Here is a 23,179-nt window from a genome sequence, read left to right as displayed (position 1 = left end):
TATTGTCTATCCTGTACATATATCCATTTCCTGCTCTAGCTGCCACGCCTACGCCCACACCAGCAGACTGCGCCGTTCAAAGGAGTTGCTAGTAAAGTCCTATTTACAGACCATCCTGTATTATATTTATGCTACGTAATTCTGTTAAGTTTAAGGGGATGCCTATTATAAGAAGGTGATTAGTGAATATATTATCTATCCACCCAAAACTTCTCAAAAAATACAAAAAATCGCCAGTGTCCAGAAAAAAAAAAATCACGTTAGCGAGGAGAAGAGGTAAAGGAAAAAGACGCAGAAGAGGTTAAGTTTTTTTGTTTTTTTCCTCTCTCTCAGTGGTATTAAAGACGCGCCCCTCTCGACCTCCCAATGCTTTTATCCGTATTAATTCCGCGTTAAGGGTTCTCGTGTGTGTGTGTGTGTGTGTGTGTGTGTGTGTGTGTGTGTGTGTGTGTGTGTGTGTGTGTGTGTGTGTGTGTGTGTGTGTGTGTGTGTGTGTGTGTGTGTGTGTGTGTGTGTGTGTGTGTAACTGGCCAAACAATGCTGGTCTGGGACTGGCAAACATCCTTTAACCAGCGGCATATTTTAGTCCAATTCATCTCCTCTCTGACTGACTGACTGCGTGCTTGACGATTGCCTAGAAAAAATGATGGTCTCAATTTCGCAAGGGGAAGGGAAGGGAGGGGAGAGTAGAGGAGGGAAGGGAGTGGAGGGAAGGACATGGGAGGAAAGGAGAGGAGAGGCGTTGGGAGGGGAAGGCATGGGAGCTGAGGAGAAGTTCGGGTGGTAGGGGACGAGAGGAGAGGTTGTAGGATGGGAAGGGGTGAAGTGGAGTCTAGGCTAAGGGGAGGGGATTAGAGGGGAGTTGAGGGAAGGGGAGGTGATGGAAGGGAAGTCAAAGGTAAGGGGTGAGATAGAGAGGGAAATGGAAAGAAAAGAAGTCCAGATTAGACATGAGGAGAGGAGGAAAGACGAGGGGAGTGTAGACTGATGAGGGAGGGGAGGGGAAGGGAAATGAGTTTAGGGGTGAAGTGGGGAGGGGAGGAAGGATATATTTTGGAGGGAAGGGGTAGGAGGGGGAGTTTAGGGGCAACGTCAGCCTTCCTCGCAGATATTAACAGATTTGGTGCTTGTTTATAGGTTACTGAGGAGCAGCCTGTGTTGTTTCATTAGTACACACACACACACACACACACACACACACACACACACACACACACACACACACACACACACACACACACACACACACACACACACACACTGAATTCTTACCGCTGTTGCAACCGACGTAATGAGATGGATATCAGTATTACATTCAAACCACAACAACATCAATCTCGCCTCCGTGGTGGATATGCATTTCGGCGAACATCAAACATTTACGCCCTCCTCAAAAAAAAAAATAAATAAATAAATAAAAGAGAAAAATCATCACTTCATTCCAGAGTCAGTAATCCTTCTTAAGCTCTCCACAACTGGGTAAAAATAACTTAAGATAAAATATAGACTCAGAGATAAAAACAGTTTCAAATTCTCTTACTAAATCTAAAAGTACTCTAATCGCCTAAAACTAACAGGAATAATCCCTATGAAAGGCAGCAAAAGTAGAAGGGATTTACAGTGTTAGCAGATGTTTATTTTAGACTAGAAAAAAGGATTAGTGTTCTATGTGTCTATAAACAGAAAAGGGATTAATATTGCATGTACATGTATATAAATTGATATTGAATGATTATACAAATGTTAAGTTTTGTTGTCCTAATTCAGTTCCGCTCTTTATTCCTGTACGTCTGTTGCAATGACCCTTATGCAGAGTTAGAAATATAGCCATTATCTCTTATAAAAAACACGGCTCCCATATTACTTAAATATTACCAACTTTATGAAAAAAATATAAGTTAAAATACCGTATATACTTTAGAGAATTCTTCACAACGAGATCTTTTTACAGAAACCGTGAAATGAATGAAAGTATACCTAACCTCGTGGAGTAATATACCTGGCCTCGCGAAGTAATATATCTGGCCTCGCGGAGTATTATATCTGGCCTCGCGGTGTAATATATCTGGCCTCGAGGAGTGTTTTTGCGTGTTTCAGCTCTGACACTCACGGCCTCGTTTTGGTCTCGCTAAGGAGGTGATCTGCCGAGATGCTGACGTCAGAGGAGGAAGTGAGGCCCTGTTCTCTTTGTACAAGGTCACATAAAACACCAAATAGTTCCTCGTGACGCTGCGGTTATTGCCTACGAAATTGGTGTCTTTTACTGGTGGTGGTGGTGGTGGTGGTGGTGGTGATAGTTTCGTAACGCGGTACTAAAATTTCTCAAACATATCTCCAACTAAGCATCGTCTTTATAAAAATTCCCTGTCCACAACCACCATCATTCTTCACACCCATGCAATCGATAACAAAGATAAATGGTAGGGAACGAGGGGAAAAAATCACCTCTTTCCTGTGTCTCCCTTTCACCCAATTGACCCACTTGTCACTACGATTTACTCCCAAATAAGATAATTCATAACAGGACTAGACGAGGGGCCGAACCGTGGAAAGGCATAGTACAATCAAGAGCAAAAGTTCACCTAATGTTTCACCTCTTCTGCTTCTCACTATCCTTTGCTGGGTGGTACAAAAGTTCGCCTAATATTTCACCTCTTCAACCTCACAGTAACTTCTGTTGGCCAATATTCCTAAGCTAAGAGAGGCTTGGTTATGTTTCTCCGCCTATAAATGATCCTCTTTGCTATGATGCGTCAGGAAGTTGTCGGATATGACTTAAGTGTAAAATACTGTAGTCCCGATGGAAAGGCAGACGATCTTTTGTCCTTAACTGTATATATGAGGAGCAGAAAGTTTATCTCCCGTGAATACAAAGCGAGATCGATGGCTGAGTAGTGGTAATGAGCTTCCCTTTACTTTCTAACTTGATTCGATTCCTAGCGCCGTACTCCATTAATCACACCCATTCACGACCTCCCTTACCCTCTGCCCCCCTCCGCATTAGCTCTTTTGTTCCCTTCACTCATTTGTGAGTCTGATTCTCTACCATTAATTCTCATCTCTATTTCAGACCATCCATCATTCATTATCACAACAACAGCCACTGCCATTACAATTTACTCTCTCTCTCTCTCTCTCTCTCTCTCTCTCTCTATTAATAACTTCATTTTACTTGTGCTTTATAACTTCATCCAAACACTTACAGATTCTTCTATAATGATTGAAAAAATAAAAATAAAATAAAATAAACATTCTAGCTTCTACTCATCGCTAGAAAGACCTGTGAACTACAAACGGATGCCGGACAGTTGCCTCTTTTTTGAATTAATGTCCGTAAATACAATACACACTACTCCGCTATGACGTTTGGACTTATATGAGTTAAAAAATACGTGACGCTAAGGACATAAAATCCTGTTAATCGAGGTAATGGGAAGGAACAAAACAGCCTACAGGGTCTCAGATGCCACACAGAGATTTACTGAACGATATGAAGCCTGTAGTTGTAACCTTTGCATACTAAAAGTCCCTCACTCACTTCCGCGCTGTCACTCACTCACACACTTTCCCACACAGTATCATATTCATCCTTCCACTCACAAACTCACTTTCTCATACTAACCCTCGAATCATTCTCGCACTCTCATCCATTAACACACTCACATACTGACTGACTTGCTACTCGCTCACATGCCTGCACAATCGCACTCTCACTCCCTCATCCTCTCACTCTCGCACTATATCAGTTACTCTCTCAATCACTCACGCTCACATTACTCTCACACTCATACACACAAGCTCCCTGTACGTCTTCATATATTTCATAAACTTAATCTCACACACTTGCCACCTCTTACTCTTTTATATGTATTACTAGTGATAAGCATCCCTGTTACAAAATCCACAAACAATGTAACGCTTACTTAATACTGTGATAAAAAGCGGCAGGATGTTGTACGGGATCTCAGCAAAACACGTGGTGCAGATGGGTTGTGTGGGGTAGCTCTGGCGCCTCCTATTAGCCTCCCTCCCCTTCTCCGGCCCCCCCACACCCTCCCTCCCTCCATCCCTCCGGCCCGTAACAGCCTCTCCCCCCTCCCTCCCGCTTCCCTATCCCCCACTCCTATCCTCCCTCCCCTACTCCCTCCTCTTCCTCGGCCCCTACCACCACTCCCTCACTCCCTCTGTCCTTTCCTCCATCTCTCCCCCACATCCCCCCTATGCCTCCCTCCCTCAGTCCCCTGCCGCTTCCCTCCCTTCCCTCCTCATCCCTACAGCCTGCACGTACTGCATGTTCACTCACTAGTTCGACTCCCGGGCCGGCCATGATAATAAGTTTGACCGAACCTTCCTTATCCCAATCTGTTCGCACCTCCACTTAAAATACGGACCTAAATCGTAAATTCCACAGTTGCGTATTCTAGTCTGAAGGAAGATTAGGACTTAGAAAAAACTGAATATCCGCCTTAGTGACCCTTGAGTGGTTGCTTCGTGGGTATCACTGACTTGGGGTTCACACTTCACTGAGGTCTCGGTGCTTACGTGAGGCCTCGGTGCGTACATGACACTTTGCATGAGACCAGGAGCATAAAACTGAATATTAATCAACTTTACCAGGGTAGTTAGAGGACGGGAATTATCTGTCTATACTTTGGTAACGGGAAATAAGGTATCTTCCCATATTTTGGTGAACACACCGCGATGAAGCCGAACCACTGGAGACGCACACCAGTAATGTTAAGACATGGCTGTTTCACTTGCTTTACATGAACCTGAGATAAAACTGGGAAGGTAACAGATTCCCTGACCACCTGCTTACGAAAGATGATGATGATGATGATGATGATTTTCCGTTCACTGATGGTGTGGTTATTTGGCTTCCGTGAATCTACCCAAACCCAGGGAATATTATTTTGCACTTATCAACCCCTGACGATTTTATTCAGCTTCCGGTGGAGGTAGATTTAGGCTCTGTGAACCCCTCCAGTACAAGAGGTCTTTCCTAAGCTGAAGAAAATCGTCTGTCAGCAGCATGAATAAACTAAACCAAAAAGTCGTCAAGGGGATTCAAGGGGTTAACAATTTTCGTGCTGGTTAAACACAGTAGCCTCGATGACTGTTGATCTCTGACATGCACTCAAATTTCAGCATCCTTCCTAATCTCTTTCTCTCGTAAACTTGCTCACATTCCTAATCTCACACTTTCAAAACGAAGCCGCAAAATCCATACACAAATTTAAAATCTGTTCACTTACCAAACACTGAAGATACTCGCGGCAGGATCTAGCGCAAGACCTCGGAAAAACACATCTCAAGCTTAGGTTACGTAAGGTTACTCTGGCAACGCTTAAAGCCTCCCTCCCTCCTCCAAGCCCCTAACCCCCTCCATCTTCCCCCTCCCCTGTCCCTTCACCCTCCCTCCCATCGCTCCCTCCATCTTCCACCTTTCCCCCACCCCTTACTCCCTCCTCCCCCTCCCCCCTATACCCTATCACGCTCGCTCACTGGAACTTGTTCGGGGTTCGGTGTGGTCTCGAGCAGGATACGACTCTTTGAACCAGTTTCGTGCGCGCCAGTGAATCTTCATTACCTCTCCCACGCATGTCAGTTTCTCAATTGTCTTTTTTACATAACGACGATTTTTTTTTTCTTTTTTTACTGACACTACGTCTATCACATTAACTCATAATACTTACCTCTCTTACTTGCTGAATACATTAGTCTCGGTGTATATAGGTCGACTCTTTAATCTTTTCGAATCTGCGGGAATACCGAATGAAACAATACTAGGGACTCATGCAGACTCGGGCTTCGCTGGAGCTCAATCAGTGTAAAGAAACGAATGTTATTGTTTACACCATTTCTCTCCCTAAATTGTAACATGACCCTCTATCATATCCCACCGTTTTACATTGTCTGAATCATCTCTCTCTCTCCCTCTCTCTCTCTCTCTCTCTCTCTCTCTCTCTCTCTCTCTCTCTCTCTCTCTCTCCACTAATTATTGTCTCAGAACTCTAAATTTCTGGTTCTTTGTTCCTTGATACATGAAGTAGTGATTTACTTTCTCAGCAACTTCACAGCTTTGCACTGACATATTCATTAAAGCTGTTGACCTTATTTACAATATTTTCTCCATCTTTTTGGGTTGTTAAGGCAGCTTCAGTATGGGAATAACAAAAACACACACAAAAAAAACTTGCTACGACATTAGCATCTGGGAACCTTTGTAGGTGAACTTTTACCTGCAAATACAGTCCTTCTCCCCCCCTTCCCCCGACTTCCGCGTTGACAGGTAGGCTTCAAGTTTCCAGCAATGTGAGGGATTTTTTAATTACCTTTTTATGGATGGGATTTAGAGTACTGTTATATGACTAAATAAAGGTCTCCTCCAAGTTAAAATGGACGAGTTATAACAATCTGGACCTCAGCAGCTTTATGCTAACACAGGTGTTGTCAAGTGGCTGATAGCAGAGAACCCAAGCACGACGGAAGTGTACCCATACCCACTAGCACACACACACACACACACACACACACACACACACACACACACACACACAAACAATTATTCAGTAACCACCAGTGCCTCCACTGCAACAATAAGAACTTTAACCAATCCCATTCTGCTAAAACAGGCCTGATATCGCTTCACCTCAACTAACAGCGCCCATTTCAAGCCAATTCTTCCTCCACACGGGCGTGGCACAACACAACTAATCACATTCCTCCAGCAAAAGTTGCTAATACCCCCAGATGCCAGTCTCTTCCAGCACAAACACTTTCAACCTCAACCCCAATCTCTACTCCTCTTACAGGCCTGATATCAGTAAAACTAATCAGTGTGGTGGGTTAGCTGATCATAGAGGCTTCCAACACTAATAATTTTAACTTTAATCCCATTCTCTCTGCTCCCCAAACAGGCCTGGTATCGGTACAGCTCATCGGCGTGGTGGGTTGGCTGATCGTAGAGGCCCCGACCACCAAGGAAGTGCACCCGTACCGCCTGAGCGCCGTGTTGACCTGCGGCATCTCCAACATATCCCTCATCCTCTCCCTCGGCTACAACATGGTGCTCATCCTCCTGTGCACCGTATACGCCTTCAAGACTCGCAAGATCCCCGAGAACTTCAACGAGGCCAAGTACATCGGGTTCACCATGTACAGTACCTGCATAGTCTGGCTCGCCTTCGTCCCCATATACTTCGGCACAAACAATGACTATAAGGTAAACAATGACCATAAGGTAATCAATGACTATAAGGTTAACAATGGAATGGTTGTTAGGATAGTTTAATCATTCCCTCACCCCCTCCCAAGCCTAGGATGTTATATATACAGTATAAATATTTTAGCACTAGTGATGATGATGTAATGAATCGGATCACATATCCCCTTTCTAAGTCAAAGTACGCCTGTTTTTAGTAGTAGTAGTAATAATAATAGTAGTGGCAGTAGTAGTAATAGTAATAGTAGTGGCAGAAGTAGTAATAATAGTACTATTGTCGTTTATATTTTCACGAATAACAGAAATATGGTACAATTATGATGATTTGCATATTTTAACCTCCATACCATCACCAAATTCTGGGACATCTCTTTCTCGGTTTTGTCCTTGCTAATATAAGGCTTCTTTATTCAACCTGAGACATTCCCTTTATTTACTCCCTCAGTTCAAAAAGCCACTCCAAAGCTAAGCAAGAATAAGATAAAAGAATAAACTGAAAAGACGTCATTGCAGAAGAAAGACGGGCAAAAATAATAAACTCCTTTATTAAATTTTACTACAACCATTATTTGATTATTAGTTTTTGTTATTATTTTTGGTACTTTAGAAGCAGTGATGGTACTATAACTTTACCTGTAGAAATACTGCTGTCATAACTGAAAGCTAATGAAATATGGAGACAGGGAAACTTATATATATTAAAAATTAGATTATATTTATTCACTGTAATTTTGGATGTCATTCAGTACAATACTTCATTTTTTTTCTTCATATATGGCAAAAATTAACACCTATTCCCTTAAAGTCGACAAAATTAATTCATACTGAGAAACTTTATATATTTTTTTGTGATTTCTGACGCATCATGCAATATAGTACTGCAACTGGGAGAGGATATACCACTGCAATTGAGAGGGTATAAGACTGGAATCAATACCACTGCAATTATGAGAGGGTATAGAGCTGGAATTAAATATCACTGCAATTTAATACCACTGCAAAAGTGAGAAGATATAAGTTAATACCACTACAATTGTGAGAGGGTATAAGGCTGGAATTAACACCACTACAATTGTGAGAGGGTATAAGGGTGGAATTAATAGCAGTCTCCCTAATACGGCCATAAATCATTCAGACATCAATCACCGCCGCCATTCCAGCTAATACCTCATTCAGAATCACATCCAGCCAATGTTCCTTAATTAAACCAACTCCCTGTAGTTCCCCTCACTCACCTGTGTAATCTTCTCTGTCCTCCCCTGTGCGTGTGTGTGTGTGTGTGTGTGTGTGTGTGTGTAACTTCCTTTCCCGTGTACGCGTGAATCTCCCTCTCCACTGTGTGTGTGTGTGTGTGTGTGTGTGTGTGTGTGTGTGTGTGTGTGTGTGTGTGTGTGTGTGTGTGTGTGTGTGTGTGTGACTTCCTTTCCCGGGTACGCGTGAATCCCCCTCTATGCTGTGTGTGTGTGTGTGTGTGTGTGTGTGTGTGTGTGTGTGTGTGTGTGTGTGTGTGTGTGTGTGTGTGTGTGTGTAAACATTCCTTCCCATACATGTACACGTGTGGGCGTGATCTTTCCTTTCCCCTGTCCGCGTGTCTGCATAAATCCTCATCTCCCCTGTGCGTGCGTGTGCGTGTCCGTGTGCGTGTAACAGATCCAGCTGGCCAGTATGTGCATGTGCGTCTCCATCAGCGCCTCCGTGTCCCTGGGCTGCCTCTTCACGCCCAAGGTCTATATCGTTATTTTTCAACCCTATAAAAACGTTCGACAGGGATCTGGCCCGGTTAAGGTGAGTGATAGATAGATAGATGGATAGACAGATAGATAGATGGATAGATAGGTAAACAGATAGATAGATGGATAGATAGGTAAACAGATAGATAGATGGATAGACAGATAGATAAACAGATAGATAGATGGATGGACATTCAGGTAAACAGACAGACAGTTAGATAGATGGAAAACTGAAGTATATAGATGGAAAAGGATAAATAAATAAACAGACATATAGATAGATAGATCGATAGATAGATACACAGATAGATGGAAAACTGAGAGCTATATAGATGGAAAACAGAGATAAATATATAAGCTTACATATACTCGTAGATAGATAGAGGAGCTGATAGACAGATAGACATAATGTGTTCGTGTAAGGAGAGAGAGAGAGAGAGAGAGAGAGAGAGAGAGAGAGAGAAATATATATTAACAGAAACTGATCAAGTTTAGACATGAATAACATTGCTCACCAAAAATCAAATTAATTTTAATGAGTTATTGACTGCCTGAGTGAACAAAGGCAATTAGTTTAATGAGTGCTTGAATGAAGGTAGAGTGTGTGCCGCTTCCCCACCTGTATCACCACTAACAGTGTCCCTCTCGCTGCAGGGGCCGTCAAACAAGAGCTACGGTCAAAGCATGCGGTTCACACCCCGCTCCCAGACAGCCCAGTCCGTGCTGTCCGTGAACCACTCCGGGGTGGTGGCGCCGCCCCCCTCCACCATCAGCCAGCAAGTTAATGGCGACTCCCTCACCGCCACCCCCAGCCTGGACGACACCTCCATCACCTAGGGGCGGCGGGAGGTGCTGCTCTAACTGGCAACGCAGCTGGCGGCGGGGACACCCACCTCATCCACCCCGCCCCGATCCACCACTACCACCACCACCTCCACCACTCGCATCCACCACACATGGTGGGAGGTACAACTGTGAGGGGACAACAGGACCCAGGCAGTTGCTGCAGCGTCAGCCTTGGGGAAACTCTCAGCGTAGTTGAGGAGGACCTCGAGGAGGAGGAGGAGCAGGCGCGTCAGCAACTATTGGAGGAGCAGCAGCGGGAGGAGAAGGAAAATGATGATGAGTCCCCCGGGGATGACACCCCCCCAGTTGCCGTGGTAGAGGAGTCCACGTACCTCTAAAGCTCCCGTGGTTGCGGCTGCGGCTGCGGCTGTGTGCCTGGCGTGCGGAGTGCCAGTGTTCCGGCCCAGCCCCAGCAGCAGCCGGGGCGTCGCACCCCGCCGGCAGCAGCGTCGCCAGGAAGGCAGCACCTCGACGTGCGTCTCGGAGCCACCAGGCTCACTCACCCCGCCCCTGTGTCGCGAGGCGGGACGGAGCAGCGGATCACTGAGGTGCCGGCCACCACCCCGGGCGGAGAGGCACCCCCAGCAGCAATACCACCATGTCATCACTACACCTCAACTATAATATCAAAATATTTGCTGTGACACTGACTGCCATCCCTACCCCCTGGTTGTAGCCAGGCCCCGCTGTGGTCCACCCTGCACCGCCCTGGCCCACCAGCCTGGTCCACCAGGCCTGGTTCGGCAGTGCGACACAGCGCGGCGCGACCCGACCCGACCCGGGGCCACCCACCCCGCTGGTCCCAACCCGTCAACCCCCTACAAGTGTCAGTGTGTCACTGTGACTGGTGCTGAACCCTCGACTTGTGATGTGACGCAGCGCATCCCAGCGCAGCGCCCTTGCTCAACCCCGCCAGCCGCCCTCACTGCCCGCCCCAGGCCCAGTGGGGCGGGGCGGGGCGGGGCGGGGCGGACTGTCTACCCGTCGTGTTGTTCACAATGTTGACCAGATTATCTTATCAAATATTTTCTCTGTTTTTTGTCTGTTTTAGAATTGTTATAAAAAAAAGACATTACGCTTGCCCGCCACAGCACCCATCGCCCCCGTTGTTTCTACCGTCGTCAGTGTGTCCCAGTGGTATATACTGTCCCAGGGCGTTAGGGGGGACACCCGCCCTTCCCAAGGTCAGGGGCGGGAAGTATGCCGGGAGGGACCTAGGCCACGTCACCACCACAATCACCACCACCGTCACCACCCACCAATTATCTCCACCACCTCCATGCAAACTCTGCCACTGCCACAGCCGTCAAAACTCGTCATTCTCATCATCATCGTCCTCATAATAACTAAATTAATTTTTATATCCATTTCCATTTAGTTGACATCAATATTTCATTAACACCATCATCTCCATCACCACCACCAACACCACCACACTAGTTATCTCTACCGCCACCACCACCACAAACTGTCACTGCCACAACCATCAGCATCTTCATCACCATCATCACCACACCATTTTCCCTTCACCATCGTCACACTAACACTGCCACTGCCACAGCCGTCACCCTGATCATCACCACCAGTCCCACTCCACCACTACCACAATTCATCACTGCCATTCCTCCATCACTCATCACACAGTCATCACCACTTTATCATCAGTCATCACTACCCCTGCTAGTCATTAATTTCACCAGGTATAATAATATTAGTATCAAAACTCATCACTCTTTACCATTATATTTCAAACGTTCACCATCATCACTACCACTCATCACTATCATCACCAGTCTTTTCGTATTACTGCACGAGGAAAGTCACGGACTCTTGCGCATCATCATCATCATCCTTACCATACCATCACCATTCATCACCACTGTCATCACCATAAAGCAGACTAAATCCAACACAGTCCCTCACCATCTCCAAGCATTTCCTTCTCACCACCATTCTCACCAGGATTACCAAAACTAATCATCACCACTTGTTCCCCTCATCACTCAGCGGAAAAAACAGACATTCGCTATTCTGCATCATTACCTCAACGTCATCATCATCAAATAACCATAATCAATGTCATTTAAAGGTCAATTATCAATATTAATGTATAATCAAATATCATAAAAACTCATCACTTTCACCACCATCGTCCTCATCACCAATTAACTGCTAAAGCCATCTCCGTAAGCTGTCATCACTACTTCGTTTTCATCATCATCATCATCATCATCACAGAATTCACTAAGGTTACGTTTTTTACTTTTACTGCCAGTCATCACCATCATCACCAATTCTCATCACCAATCACCACCACCCTCACCACCCCTCATCAGCATTCTACAGACCCTATTTCCTCTCAAAGCCATCATCACATCAATCATCAGTCATAATCCTCATCACATAATTTCACCTCCGATCATCACCATCACCACAAAGCTCCAGACCCCTTCACAAACATCATCACAACCACCTACGCACATAACCATCACCTCAGAACTTCATCCCTAATCATCACCATCATCACAACATGTATCACCTATTCGTAGTCATCATCTCAAACATTCACCACACGTCATCACACCATCCAAACAAATTTTCACCACCAACCAACACCACAGTTCTCGTCATCACTACAGTCTTTTGCCACCATCATCACCACAACCCTTTGCTACCATCACTAACATTACCATCACCAGAATCATCCACATAGACCACCACCATCACCACCACAGTCCTCCACTACACATCACCATTATCACCACAGTCCTTCACTACCATCACCACCACCACGACACTCCTTCACCACCATTACACACAAGCTCACCTAACATCACCACCAAAATACTCCACCACCATCATCACAGTACTCCTCCATCATCACCACCACAACCACAGCCCACCACCACCACAATTTCATCACCACCACTACAGCCCTCTATCACCGATCACCATCACAGTACTCTATCACCATCATCGCCACAGTTTATCACCACCTTCACCACCACAATATCTTTTCACCAATCACCACCACAGTACTTCACCTCCACCAGTACCACCACATTCTATCATCACCACAGTTATCACCACCACAGTATATCATCACAATCACCACATTTCCCCATGACCATCACCACCATAGTTCTCCACCATCACAACTACAGTCCTTCATCACCACTCACCACCAACCAACAACATAACCCAGGAGTGCATATCCGTGAGCTCAAATGACCTGACCAAGGGCACCCCTCCGGCTCTGAGCCCTATACTCCCGCCCCACCCGCACACACCCTTCCCACACCCCTGCACACCCCTTACCTACCATGTGTACCCCTAAAACCTAACCTTCCCTACAACCCCCCCCCCTCTATCTCACCCCCAACACATCCCTCTCTCTCACCCTTACAAGTTTTCTCACATTTTCCATAACCGTCCTCCACCTCTCTCTCCTTGTCTCCTGCACATCCCTAGCATACCCCTTCTCTCTCTCTTTCTCTCTCTCTCTCTCTCTCTCGACCTCCCTACTTTCCGTGTCACACACCCCTCTCGTACAACCCCCCCTCTCTCTCTCGTCCTTAGCACACCCCTCTCTTTCTCACCCCACACTCGTATCTCATACCTCTCTCCCCTCCAGCACCCCACTCCCAGCCTCCAACACATCCTTACACTCCCCACGCACCCATCTATCGCAGCCATCACTCCCCTAACATTCATTTCTAACCTTCATCCCTTTCTAACCTCTCTATATCTCTCTCTCTCTCTCTCTCTCACTTCAGTCCTCTTCACTTTCCCCTTCACCTTTTTCACCTCACATACTCCTTTTTTTTTATGACAACTTAAAAATTCATCTACCTACTCTTACTAATATTCGTCTTCCTCAAGCCTCTCTTTTACATATTTCTATTTACAATCTTCCTTCATTTCTCCGATCTTACTCTTCCTCCACGATCGATATTCTCTCATCAACAAGCACCCCTTCCATCCCTTTTCTCCCCATCTTCCTCCCTCCCCTCTCCCTCTTATCTCCATCTCGTCCTCCCTCTCCACACCTCTTCAAAGCCACTCACCCCCATCCTCTTCTGGCCATTCACTCCCCTTACACCTCTTTCACCACTTCTTCCTTCACCCTAACCCTCTCTCACCTGCTCCATGTTCTCTCTCTCTCTCTCTCTCTCTCTCTCTCTCTCTCTCTCTCTCTCTCTCTCTCTCTCTCTCTCTCTTCCTCATTTTTTCTTCTTCTCTTTCATCTGATTTTTCTCTTCCTCATCCTGTCGACATTAAAGCTACTTCTCTCCTCTTCAGTCCCTAACCTTAACTTTGGATTACGTGAATTTCTTTCACATGAGATTCCCCCTTCATTATCTCTTTAATCTCTCTCCCTCACCTCCTCTCCTCCCCCTCCCCATCTCCCCACCTTCGTCTCATCTGCCCGGCGTCATCTTTTCCTGCTTCCCTGTCCGGTCTTAATCCAGCCAATTCATCCCACTTCTTATTACTCTCTCTCTCTCTCTCTCTCTCTCTCTCTCTCTCTCACACACACACACACACACACACACACACACACACACACACACACGTCTCATTTCAATCACTCTCTTCCCTCATGACTTCCTTTTCCACACAGACTCCTAACGCCAACTCACGTCCATCTCAATCTTCGAATCCACTACTTTTCTTGTCCAATAAAGTACTCTCACCTTCAAGCCTTATTACCCACCGTCATATATTGTCAAAAACTCTTTCTCTCTTCTCTGTCCTAGTTTCTCATTACCAATACTAACCCTCACTTCATCCTTTATTTCCTCTTCGTATACCAGTCATTCCCTCCTTCGTTAGTAAGACGCCCCTAACACACTCTTCATTCTTTCCTACATACGAATTTTGCCCTTGCTGCTCTCGAAGTCTATCAAGTTGTTACCACCTCACACTCATATCTCTCCCTGGTTTTTCTCTTGCAAGTTGTTATTATGCCTACGGACAACTCTTCATTGACTGCATCCCATTTTGCGTCCCCAGCTCCTTATATCTACTGTTCTGAATTTACCCAGCCAAATTTTCGTCCCCGTTTACTCCCTTGTAGGTTACTAAGAAGCCTATAAAATAATTTTCCTTTCTCCCTTCAGTCCCACTTTGCCTTCTCTGCTCTCTAACTCCTCACTGTTATCAACTTACCGATAACTCCATAACCTTCCCTGTATAGGTTATTACTTTCAGCGTCAATATGGCTTGAAAATACTCTTCATCTATTTCCACATACAATTTTACCATGTCTGCTAAAAAAAATAAATGCTTTTATAACTCCACTGCACCCATTTCCTGTAACAATTTATTCTTTTCAGCGTTTATATATCTTTTAAATCGCTCCGCATCCTTTCCTACATCCCATTTTACCTTCTCTGCTCCTCATATCATCACTGTTACCACCACACTGTACCCTTTCTATGAGCTAGTAATTCATTTCTAAGTAAAGGTATCTCTAAAACATTCATCCTTTCCCACATCTTTTTTTGCCCTCTTTTCTCCTAGAGTTTCAGGCACTTCTCACATTTGCTTATAAATCACTATTATTTTTCTCTACATTCATTTTAGTCATCTCTACTGTCCGTGTCTTTAAACCTATGACTCTACCACGTCCCCTCTACATCCACACCCTCTTCCCACTCCCTACTATTCCTACTGCTACTCCCTGTTCCTACTTCCTTCTGTTCCTTCTCCCTACTGCCATTCCCCATTCCGACTCCGTGCTCCTGCTTCTTTCTCTTCCAATTCCCTACTCCCATTCCCCTACCCCTATTGCCACTCCCCACTCCCCTTCCCCCGCGCCCATAGCTGTGTAAATAGTGCTGTACAGTCATACGGTGTTACCACGCAATAAATACACATAAAATCACATACCTGCCTTGTTATTTTTCCTTTTACCTCCATGCTTCGTCGACCTCTGTGCCAACTCTCTGGACGAATGTGCCTCACATACTGGAATGAAAATAAGGGTGTTTGTAGAATTTTACTGTGTGGGTTGTAATGTGTGTAGGGAGCTGGTAAATTTCTCTCTCTCTCTCTCTCTCTCTCTCTCTCTCTCTCTCTCTCTCTCTCTCTCTCTCGCTCTCTCTCTCTCTCCCCTTGCTTTTTCTCTATGTGGCTGTTCTATGTTTCTATTTTGTCTTATTTTCTCTCTTCTCCGTCCCTTAAATTCTGTGCCTCTTTTCGTGCAAATCCAGCGTCGCTCTTTCTTTCTTTCTCACACTCAGTGGCTCTCAGAATGTTTGCCCAACGCTCTGTCACAGCATGCACGAGCCTCTCTCTCTCTCTCTCTCTCTCTCTCTCTCTCTCTCTCTCTCTCTCTCTCTCTCTCTGCTTCGACACTAATTTTCCACCGCTTCCCGTCTCTTTATTCTTTACTCTTACTATTATTAAAACAAAGTCAGTAAAATGAGAAAAGAAACAAAAATTAAAGATCAAGAGAGAGAGAGAGATAAAGTGAGGGAAATATCAGTGAAAATTAAAGGAAGTTACAAATAAAGACACGATTTACAGCATGAGTTACATTGTTACACAGAAATACCGCTACGAGACAGAGATGTATACAGACAGACACATTGACAGATAAAGAGAACTGGACAGAAGAGAGAGACGGAGAAACAGAGAGAGAAATGGAGAGATAAAGACAAATAAAGATAGTGAGAGAACTTTGTGAGAAAGAAATATAAAGACGCAAAGAATCAGATAACAATGAAGAAAAGTAACACACACACACACACACACACACACACACACACACACACACACACACACACACACACACCACGATCGCGTTGAGAGAGAACAGAGAAGATTAAAAGGAAGATCAAGGAAGATAATTACGGAAGAGGGAGAGAGGGAGACAAGAGAGGCAAGAGGAGTGGACAAGAGGAAGAGAGAGAAAAAAAAGGGTAAGAGATAAATGGTGAAAACAAAAAATGAAGGAAAAATAATAGGAAGGTAGGAAGGAGAATCGGGGAAATGAGAGAGAGAGAGAGAGAGAGAGAGAGAGAGAGGAGGAATATAAGCTCATAATGGATGGATCACCAGCGGGGACTATGGTGATGAAGGTCTCTCTCTCTCTCTCTCTCTCTCTCTCTCTCTCTCTCTCTCTCTCCGTGCACACCCACAATAGTATTCACTTGAAGTTTTCTTTACAGTTAAACCTGCTGTTTTGTCGAACTTAGAGAGAGAGAGAGAGAGAGAGAGAGAGAGAGAGAGCGAATTAATCTTTACATACCACATATCATATTCACAGCTCAATTTGCAACGTTTACAGTCTCTGCCTTCAATTAATCGATCTACACTATCTATTTTTTTCTTTTTCTATCTATCGACCTATGCATCCATAATTTTCGAATTCATAAAAAGATTTTTGTATATATTCCGATTTTTTTTTTTTTGGTCTATTTTCTCCATTTCTCTCTTAACTCTACATCATTTTCTTCCATTTCTTCTCTATCATCCATTATTTTCCTCCATCCTTCCAGTTCCATTTATCTCCCCTTATCTCTCCACTTCCCGTTATATCCCTCCACCTCTCTATCTCCATTATCTCCATCCCAATATTTCCTTCATTCCTCTCAATTACTTCCCTTCGTCTCTCCTCCCAGTTATCTCCACTCCCAGGACTTCCCTTCCATCTCTTTTCACCCTCTGTCTCTTATCTCTCCTCCCTTATTATCTACACACCAAATATTTCCATCCATCTCTCCATCCCCCCAGTATCTCCGTCCACCCATCTCCATACCTCTCCTTTCCATTTATTTCCGGCTAAATCTCTCCTCCTCCATTATCTTCCTCCATCTCTCCATCTCCAGTATTTCTCTCCAACTCCCTCCATCTCTCCATTATCTCCCTCCACCCATCTGCACCCCTCAGATAATTCCCTCCATCTCCCTCTATCGCGTCTCTTCTCCCACTATCTCCCTCCACCCCTCCATTAACGTTCTCCATCCATCTGCACCCCTCAATTTTTTCCCTCCATCTCTCTCCATCTTCTCTCCTCCATCATAATCTCTCTCCACCCTCTTGCACCCCTCAAATATTTCCCTCCATCTCTTCTCCTCCATCATAATCTCCCTCCACCCTCTTGCACTCGTCAAATATTTCCCCCATCTCCCTCCATCTCTTCTCCTCCACCACTCTCTCTCTCTCTCCATCCATCTCTCCATCTCTCCCTCTGCCAGCAAGGAGCCCTCAACACTGGTTTCTGAATCAGTAATCTCATGCTTGAATGCCTCCTCCGTTCCTCCATTTCTCCGATTCTCTCCTTCCCTCCCTCCCTCATTCCTCCCCTCTTCCCCTCTCCTCTCTTCTCTCCATTTCCCTCTCTCTGTCTCCCCACTTCCTCTCTCCTCCCTTCCTCCTTTCATCGTTTTCCCTCCTTCCATCTCTCCCATCTTCTTCCCCTTCCCTCCTCTCTTTTCCTCTCCCCTTCGTTCCTTCGATTCTCTTATCCTCCTCTTCTCTCCCCTCTCCATTTCCTTCTCCATCCCTCCCTTCCTTCCCCTTCATCATTCCTTTTTCGTTCCTTATCCGTCTGTCTTATATGTCCTGTCGCCTTCTTCTCCTTCCCTCTCTACTTTTCTTTATCTTCCTTCTCTCTCCTTCTCCTTTATTCCTTCCTCAATTTCTCTTCTGTCTTTCGTCTCTCCATCGTCTTCTGCTTCTCTCTCCTCTTCCTTTCTCGCCAGTTCCTTCCTTCCTCTCTCTCTCTCTCTTTCTCTATTTCATTCCTGTCTGTTTCTCTATCTGTTTCTCACCTCGTCGTCTTCTCCTCGTCTCTCCTCTTCTCCTCCCTCTAATTCTCTCTCTTCCCCATTTCCTCCCTCCTTCACTCCTTCCTCTGTCTCTCTGTCTTACATCTTCCAATCTCCAATGTGTCCTTTCCCCTCGTCCTTCCCCTTTCCTATTTCCGCTTTGACAATCCCATTTCTATCCCTCTGTTCGTCTGTCCCTCAGCTTCCTTTGTCTATCCCTTCCTCTTGCCACCAACTTTTCCTCGTCCGTTCTCATTTCTTCCTCTTCTCTCTCTCTCTCTCTCTCTCTCTCTCTCTCTTCAAAACCTTTAAAAATTCTATATCTCATACATTATCCCTCCACTGTTTTGGTTTCGTCTTTCTCATTCTTCTCGATATGTCATCTCTTTTCCTTGTTTCCATTACCTGTTTCTCACATATACCCCAGAATTTCCTGATTTTCCCCATTCCTCCATTTGTACGTTTCCATTCTATCCTTCGTCCTCTTTTTCTTCGTTTTCAGGTCTAGTTTCCCTCGTTCATCCTTTTCCTATTCTTTCTTTGCCTTACCCACCATCCACCTTTTTTCCTCATTTCCTTCTCCCATTCCTCTCATTTCCTTTTTATATACTTCTCTCCTTCCCTCCCTCTCTCCCTCTCCATCTACGTCCTTCTCTCTTTCTTACCTCTCGTCTCATTCCGCCCTTTTTTTTTTTTCTGATATTCTTTGCTTCATCCTTTTCCTGCCATTCCATCTATATCATTCTCTCTCTGTTTTTCCTCCTCTCATCTCATTATCTCCTTCCCCCCCATCTTTTTCTGCTCCTCTCTCTGCCTCTCTCCATCCCTCTCACCCCACCTCTCAGTTTCCACCCCCCTCTCACTCGCAAAACCTCAGTCCTTGTATTCTTTCAGCAATTCACATTCTCTCAACTTACGAACTAGATCACCCAAAATGCTCATAATATTTCACACTTCGCTCAGGGCTCAAAAACACGACTAACATTATTTTTTTGTGAACACCGTAGTTGTTGGAATATATCACTGTCAATTCTTTCACCAGCTGATTGTGTAGATCTAACAAAAAAGAGAATAATGGATTTTTCGCGAATAAGGATGAAAAACGCCGAGCCGACTCAAATATCACCCATCCCTAGAGCATAATATAGGCTTTGCATGGAATTGAATTGAGTCTGGGTATACAGAGAGCTAGATATTTCCACTATTACGTAAGCACAGGTACGGAATGTATGTCTGCAAGTACACACACACACACACACACACACACACACACACACACACACACACACACATTCGTTACAGCGTTTATTCTTTTTACGGCCATTATTTAGCTTGGGTTAAAGTCTCGTCGTGAACGAATTGGAAACACTCCCTGTAAACTCCTATAATATAATTGGATTTTTTCTGCATACTTTCTGTCATCAAACCACCTAATTCAGCTTTGGGAAAAATTCTTGAAGGTGAATCGATAAGAGTCTCGAAAAATCTCCGGAGTAATCTTTTCTGTTCAAAGGAGACTATCATGGTGACTAGGATAAAAATAAAGAAAAATCTACACAAGTAAAGAATGCCAGGCTGTTAATGTGTCTGGTGGTAGGTCAGGGTCAAGGTAGGGCCAGGTAAGGTCAGGGTTGGGGTGAGGTGGGGTGGGATGAAGGTGGGGGCATGGTAGGGTGGTGTGGGATGACGGCGGGGATGGGGTTGGGTGGTGCGGGATGGTGTCGAGGGAGGGTAAGGTTAAGGTGGGGTAGTGGTAGTAGTAGTAGTGGTGGTAAGAGTAGTTGCAACCCAAAGTTTATCTATATGTGAGGCCAGTGAAGAATAGGGTGCAGTTGCCTCTCTTCTCCAGCCCACTATCTTCATTTTGGGGATTAGATGGAGGGAGATGAGGGATGTTTGTATATCCACACAGCTCCACCCCTCTGTTATATCGGTGCCACCACATGAAGGCATCACTCTTCTGCACCTGGGTAGAGAAGTGTAGGGTAATGCTGGGCAGGGTAAGGCAGGGTAGGGTAGGATGTGGTGGAGTATTGTTGAGCAGGGTAAGGTAGGTGTAGGATGGGGTGGAGTAAGGTGAGGTGGGCGGCCCTTACTCTCCTCTCCCCGCCAGGTATTCCAGCTTGCAAGGAAATATGGCCACATTCCCAGCGCGAACCTTTGCATTTTCGCCAGTATTCAAGAGCTATTGGACGCCTGATGCCGCAATCAACATTGTTTACATCCTTTCCTATTCCCAGTTGTGGATATTGTTTTTTTTCCCTCTTTGTGTGTGTGTGTGTGAGTTTTATAATAGTGTTGCTGTCGGACTAAAGATCTGTATCATTAAATTAAGAGTCTTATATATAAGAGTAAATATATACATTTATAAAGATGTAACAATTAATGCATATTCCGGGTCTCTGGCTCTTCCTCTTCTGTATAAAAAGTAAGCATCATCTACATACATATTACTTACACACTTGCATGCAATCTATATTTTACGATCTCATAAGAATACTGAACGTAAGAGAAAAGAGCTTATCAACAATGCATCTATACGGCAATGCAGCAATTCCATCACACACACACACACACACACACACACACACACACACACACACACACACACACACACACACACACACACACACACACACACACACACACATTTTGAGTGAAGCTTTCTCGGATATTTGTTGCTTCAGAGAGTAATATTATTTGGCACTTCTCGATATAAAAGAAGAAGCAACAGAATAGAACAGAATTTCCTCGAAGATTTCCTACCAATTTCTGTTTACCCCAATCTATCACCTTCCTCTGCGCCATCACATCAATTCGCGCACTAGTATATATTCAGATCAACAACCTATTCTCTTTCTCCGGCCTAGGATCGAACTCACATGCTTCCAGACAGCAGATAACCCCTCTACACTACCAATATCCCTCTTCCCCTCAGGCAATCACCGCCCTCCGCACAGTCACCTCCGTCAGCAGCGTAAAGGTGTATTGTGTAAAAGTGTATTGGTGTATTTGACAAGGAGAGTCTTTTCAGGGGTACCCAAACAAACACAAGCGTCCAACTTGTCCACCTGGAGCTCAAACATGTCTTCAAGGAACTTCAAGCGTGGACGAAGCGAGGACAAACACACTCAAACACTCAAACACACTCTCAAACAACTTTCAAACACTCCCAAACACACTCAAACACGCTCATCACTCTTGCCTCACGCTCAATAGCCTCAAAATAAAACTACTACCTTATCATCTTTTATCTCTTTCTTTTAGTACCTACAAGACGAGCATAATCTCTCTTCTGTGAATAGATGTTTACGGCTCACACACTTCAACATCCTCGTCTCTCCCGTCACTAGCCTCCCTACACTACTATCGCATCATATTTTAACGCTGTCCTTTTGTAACCACGTAATCTCGTAAATGTAAACAGATGATAAATTTCAGTCCTGGTTATGATAAAATTCAGTTATCATTTATTAAACAGAATCAGTCTATGTGGAATTCTAAAAAAAATATTGGTACAGGTGTCTCCAACGCAACGCATGTAAAGATAAAATATGGCTATCAACACAGTAATTATTCATGTTTATATTATGGGGTGAGGAAAAGTGAATCAAAGTTACCTATCCTTTCCCAGACACTGAATCAGATAGAAAAGGAAACTTCAATATATTCATCTTTCTTACTCATCTTTCCCCACGTGTCGTAGGAGGTAGGATGCTGTTTACATTGACGGCTGTGGCCATTTAATATCACTTTGCAAATACGAGAAAAGGGGGATAGGTTCGGGCGGTTCCATCCTTCACTTACATTTTAGTCTTCCCTTTACGGTAAGAGGGGAATATGTGAGAAGTATTGTTTTTCATATTTACAAGGATAAATAAAACAAACATAACACATAAAATATCGCAAATTATCAAGTCGAAATTATACTGTGTCAAAAATGATAGTAACAACAACACTATCACCACCACCACTACTACTACCTCTACTACTACTACTACTACTACTACTGCTGCTGCTACTACTACTACTACTACTACTACTACTACTACTGCTGCTGCTACTACTACTACTACTACTGCTAATAATAATAATAATAATAATAAACAGTAATGATGATGATAATGATTATAACAATTACAACAACAGAATGAACAGCTGCAATCGCCTAAAGGTCAACAAAAGTGAGAGGTCAGGGACACGGGAGATGAAATACAACACACAATAAAGTCAGCACTACAGAATCAACACCTGGCGAGGATCCTTCTATTTAACAATGGTTCTCTTGTTCCTGGATTCACCCTCTGTTCCTCCTCCTCCTCATTATTCTCACTCTCTCTTCCCTTTTCATTTATCAGTCTTCCCTTTGCCCTATCTCCTTGACTACCTCTTCCCCTTCTTCGTTTGATTGCTCCTCTCTCTCTCTCTCTCTCTCTCTCTCTCTCTCTCTCTCTCTCTCTCTCTCTCTCTCCCCTCCATCTTCACTTATCTGTCTTCCTTCCTTCTCCTCATCACCTTGACTACCTATTCTCCTTCTTCCTTCGATCTCTCCTTCCTTCCTTCCTTCCTACGACGCGTTTCCTCCTTCACCTCTCCAT

At 44.6% G+C, this 23,179-nt stretch overlaps 1 protein-coding gene across 1 annotated transcript in view; it reads left to right on the top strand.

The window, feature by feature from the left end:
- Window positions 1–10,062, top strand: part of LOC145406784 (metabotropic glutamate receptor 8-like) — a 315,468-nt gene extending 305,406 nt beyond the window's left edge. The window contains exons 13-15 of the mRNA XM_080277881.1: window positions 6,921–7,225; window positions 8,876–9,010; window positions 9,610–10,062. Coding sequence (XP_080134007.1) covers window positions 6,921–7,225; window positions 8,876–9,010; window positions 9,610–9,792 — 623 coding nt within the window. The 3' untranslated portion in view covers window positions 9,793–10,062. The remainder of the gene's footprint in view (window positions 1–6,920; window positions 7,226–8,875; window positions 9,011–9,609) is intronic.
- The last annotated feature ends 13,117 nt before the right edge of the window (window positions 10,063–23,179 follow it).

The sequence above is a fragment of the Coenobita brevimanus genome, chromosome 71, assembly GCF_032717465.1.
Source record: "Coenobita brevimanus isolate Jiangsu-jjx chromosome 71, ASM3271746v2, whole genome shotgun sequence".
NCBI classification, from domain to species: domain Eukaryota; kingdom Metazoa; phylum Arthropoda; class Malacostraca; order Decapoda; family Coenobitidae; genus Coenobita; species Coenobita brevimanus.
Note: the sequence above shows the minus strand (reverse complement) of the source record. Positions and strands in the feature narration are given on the sequence as shown.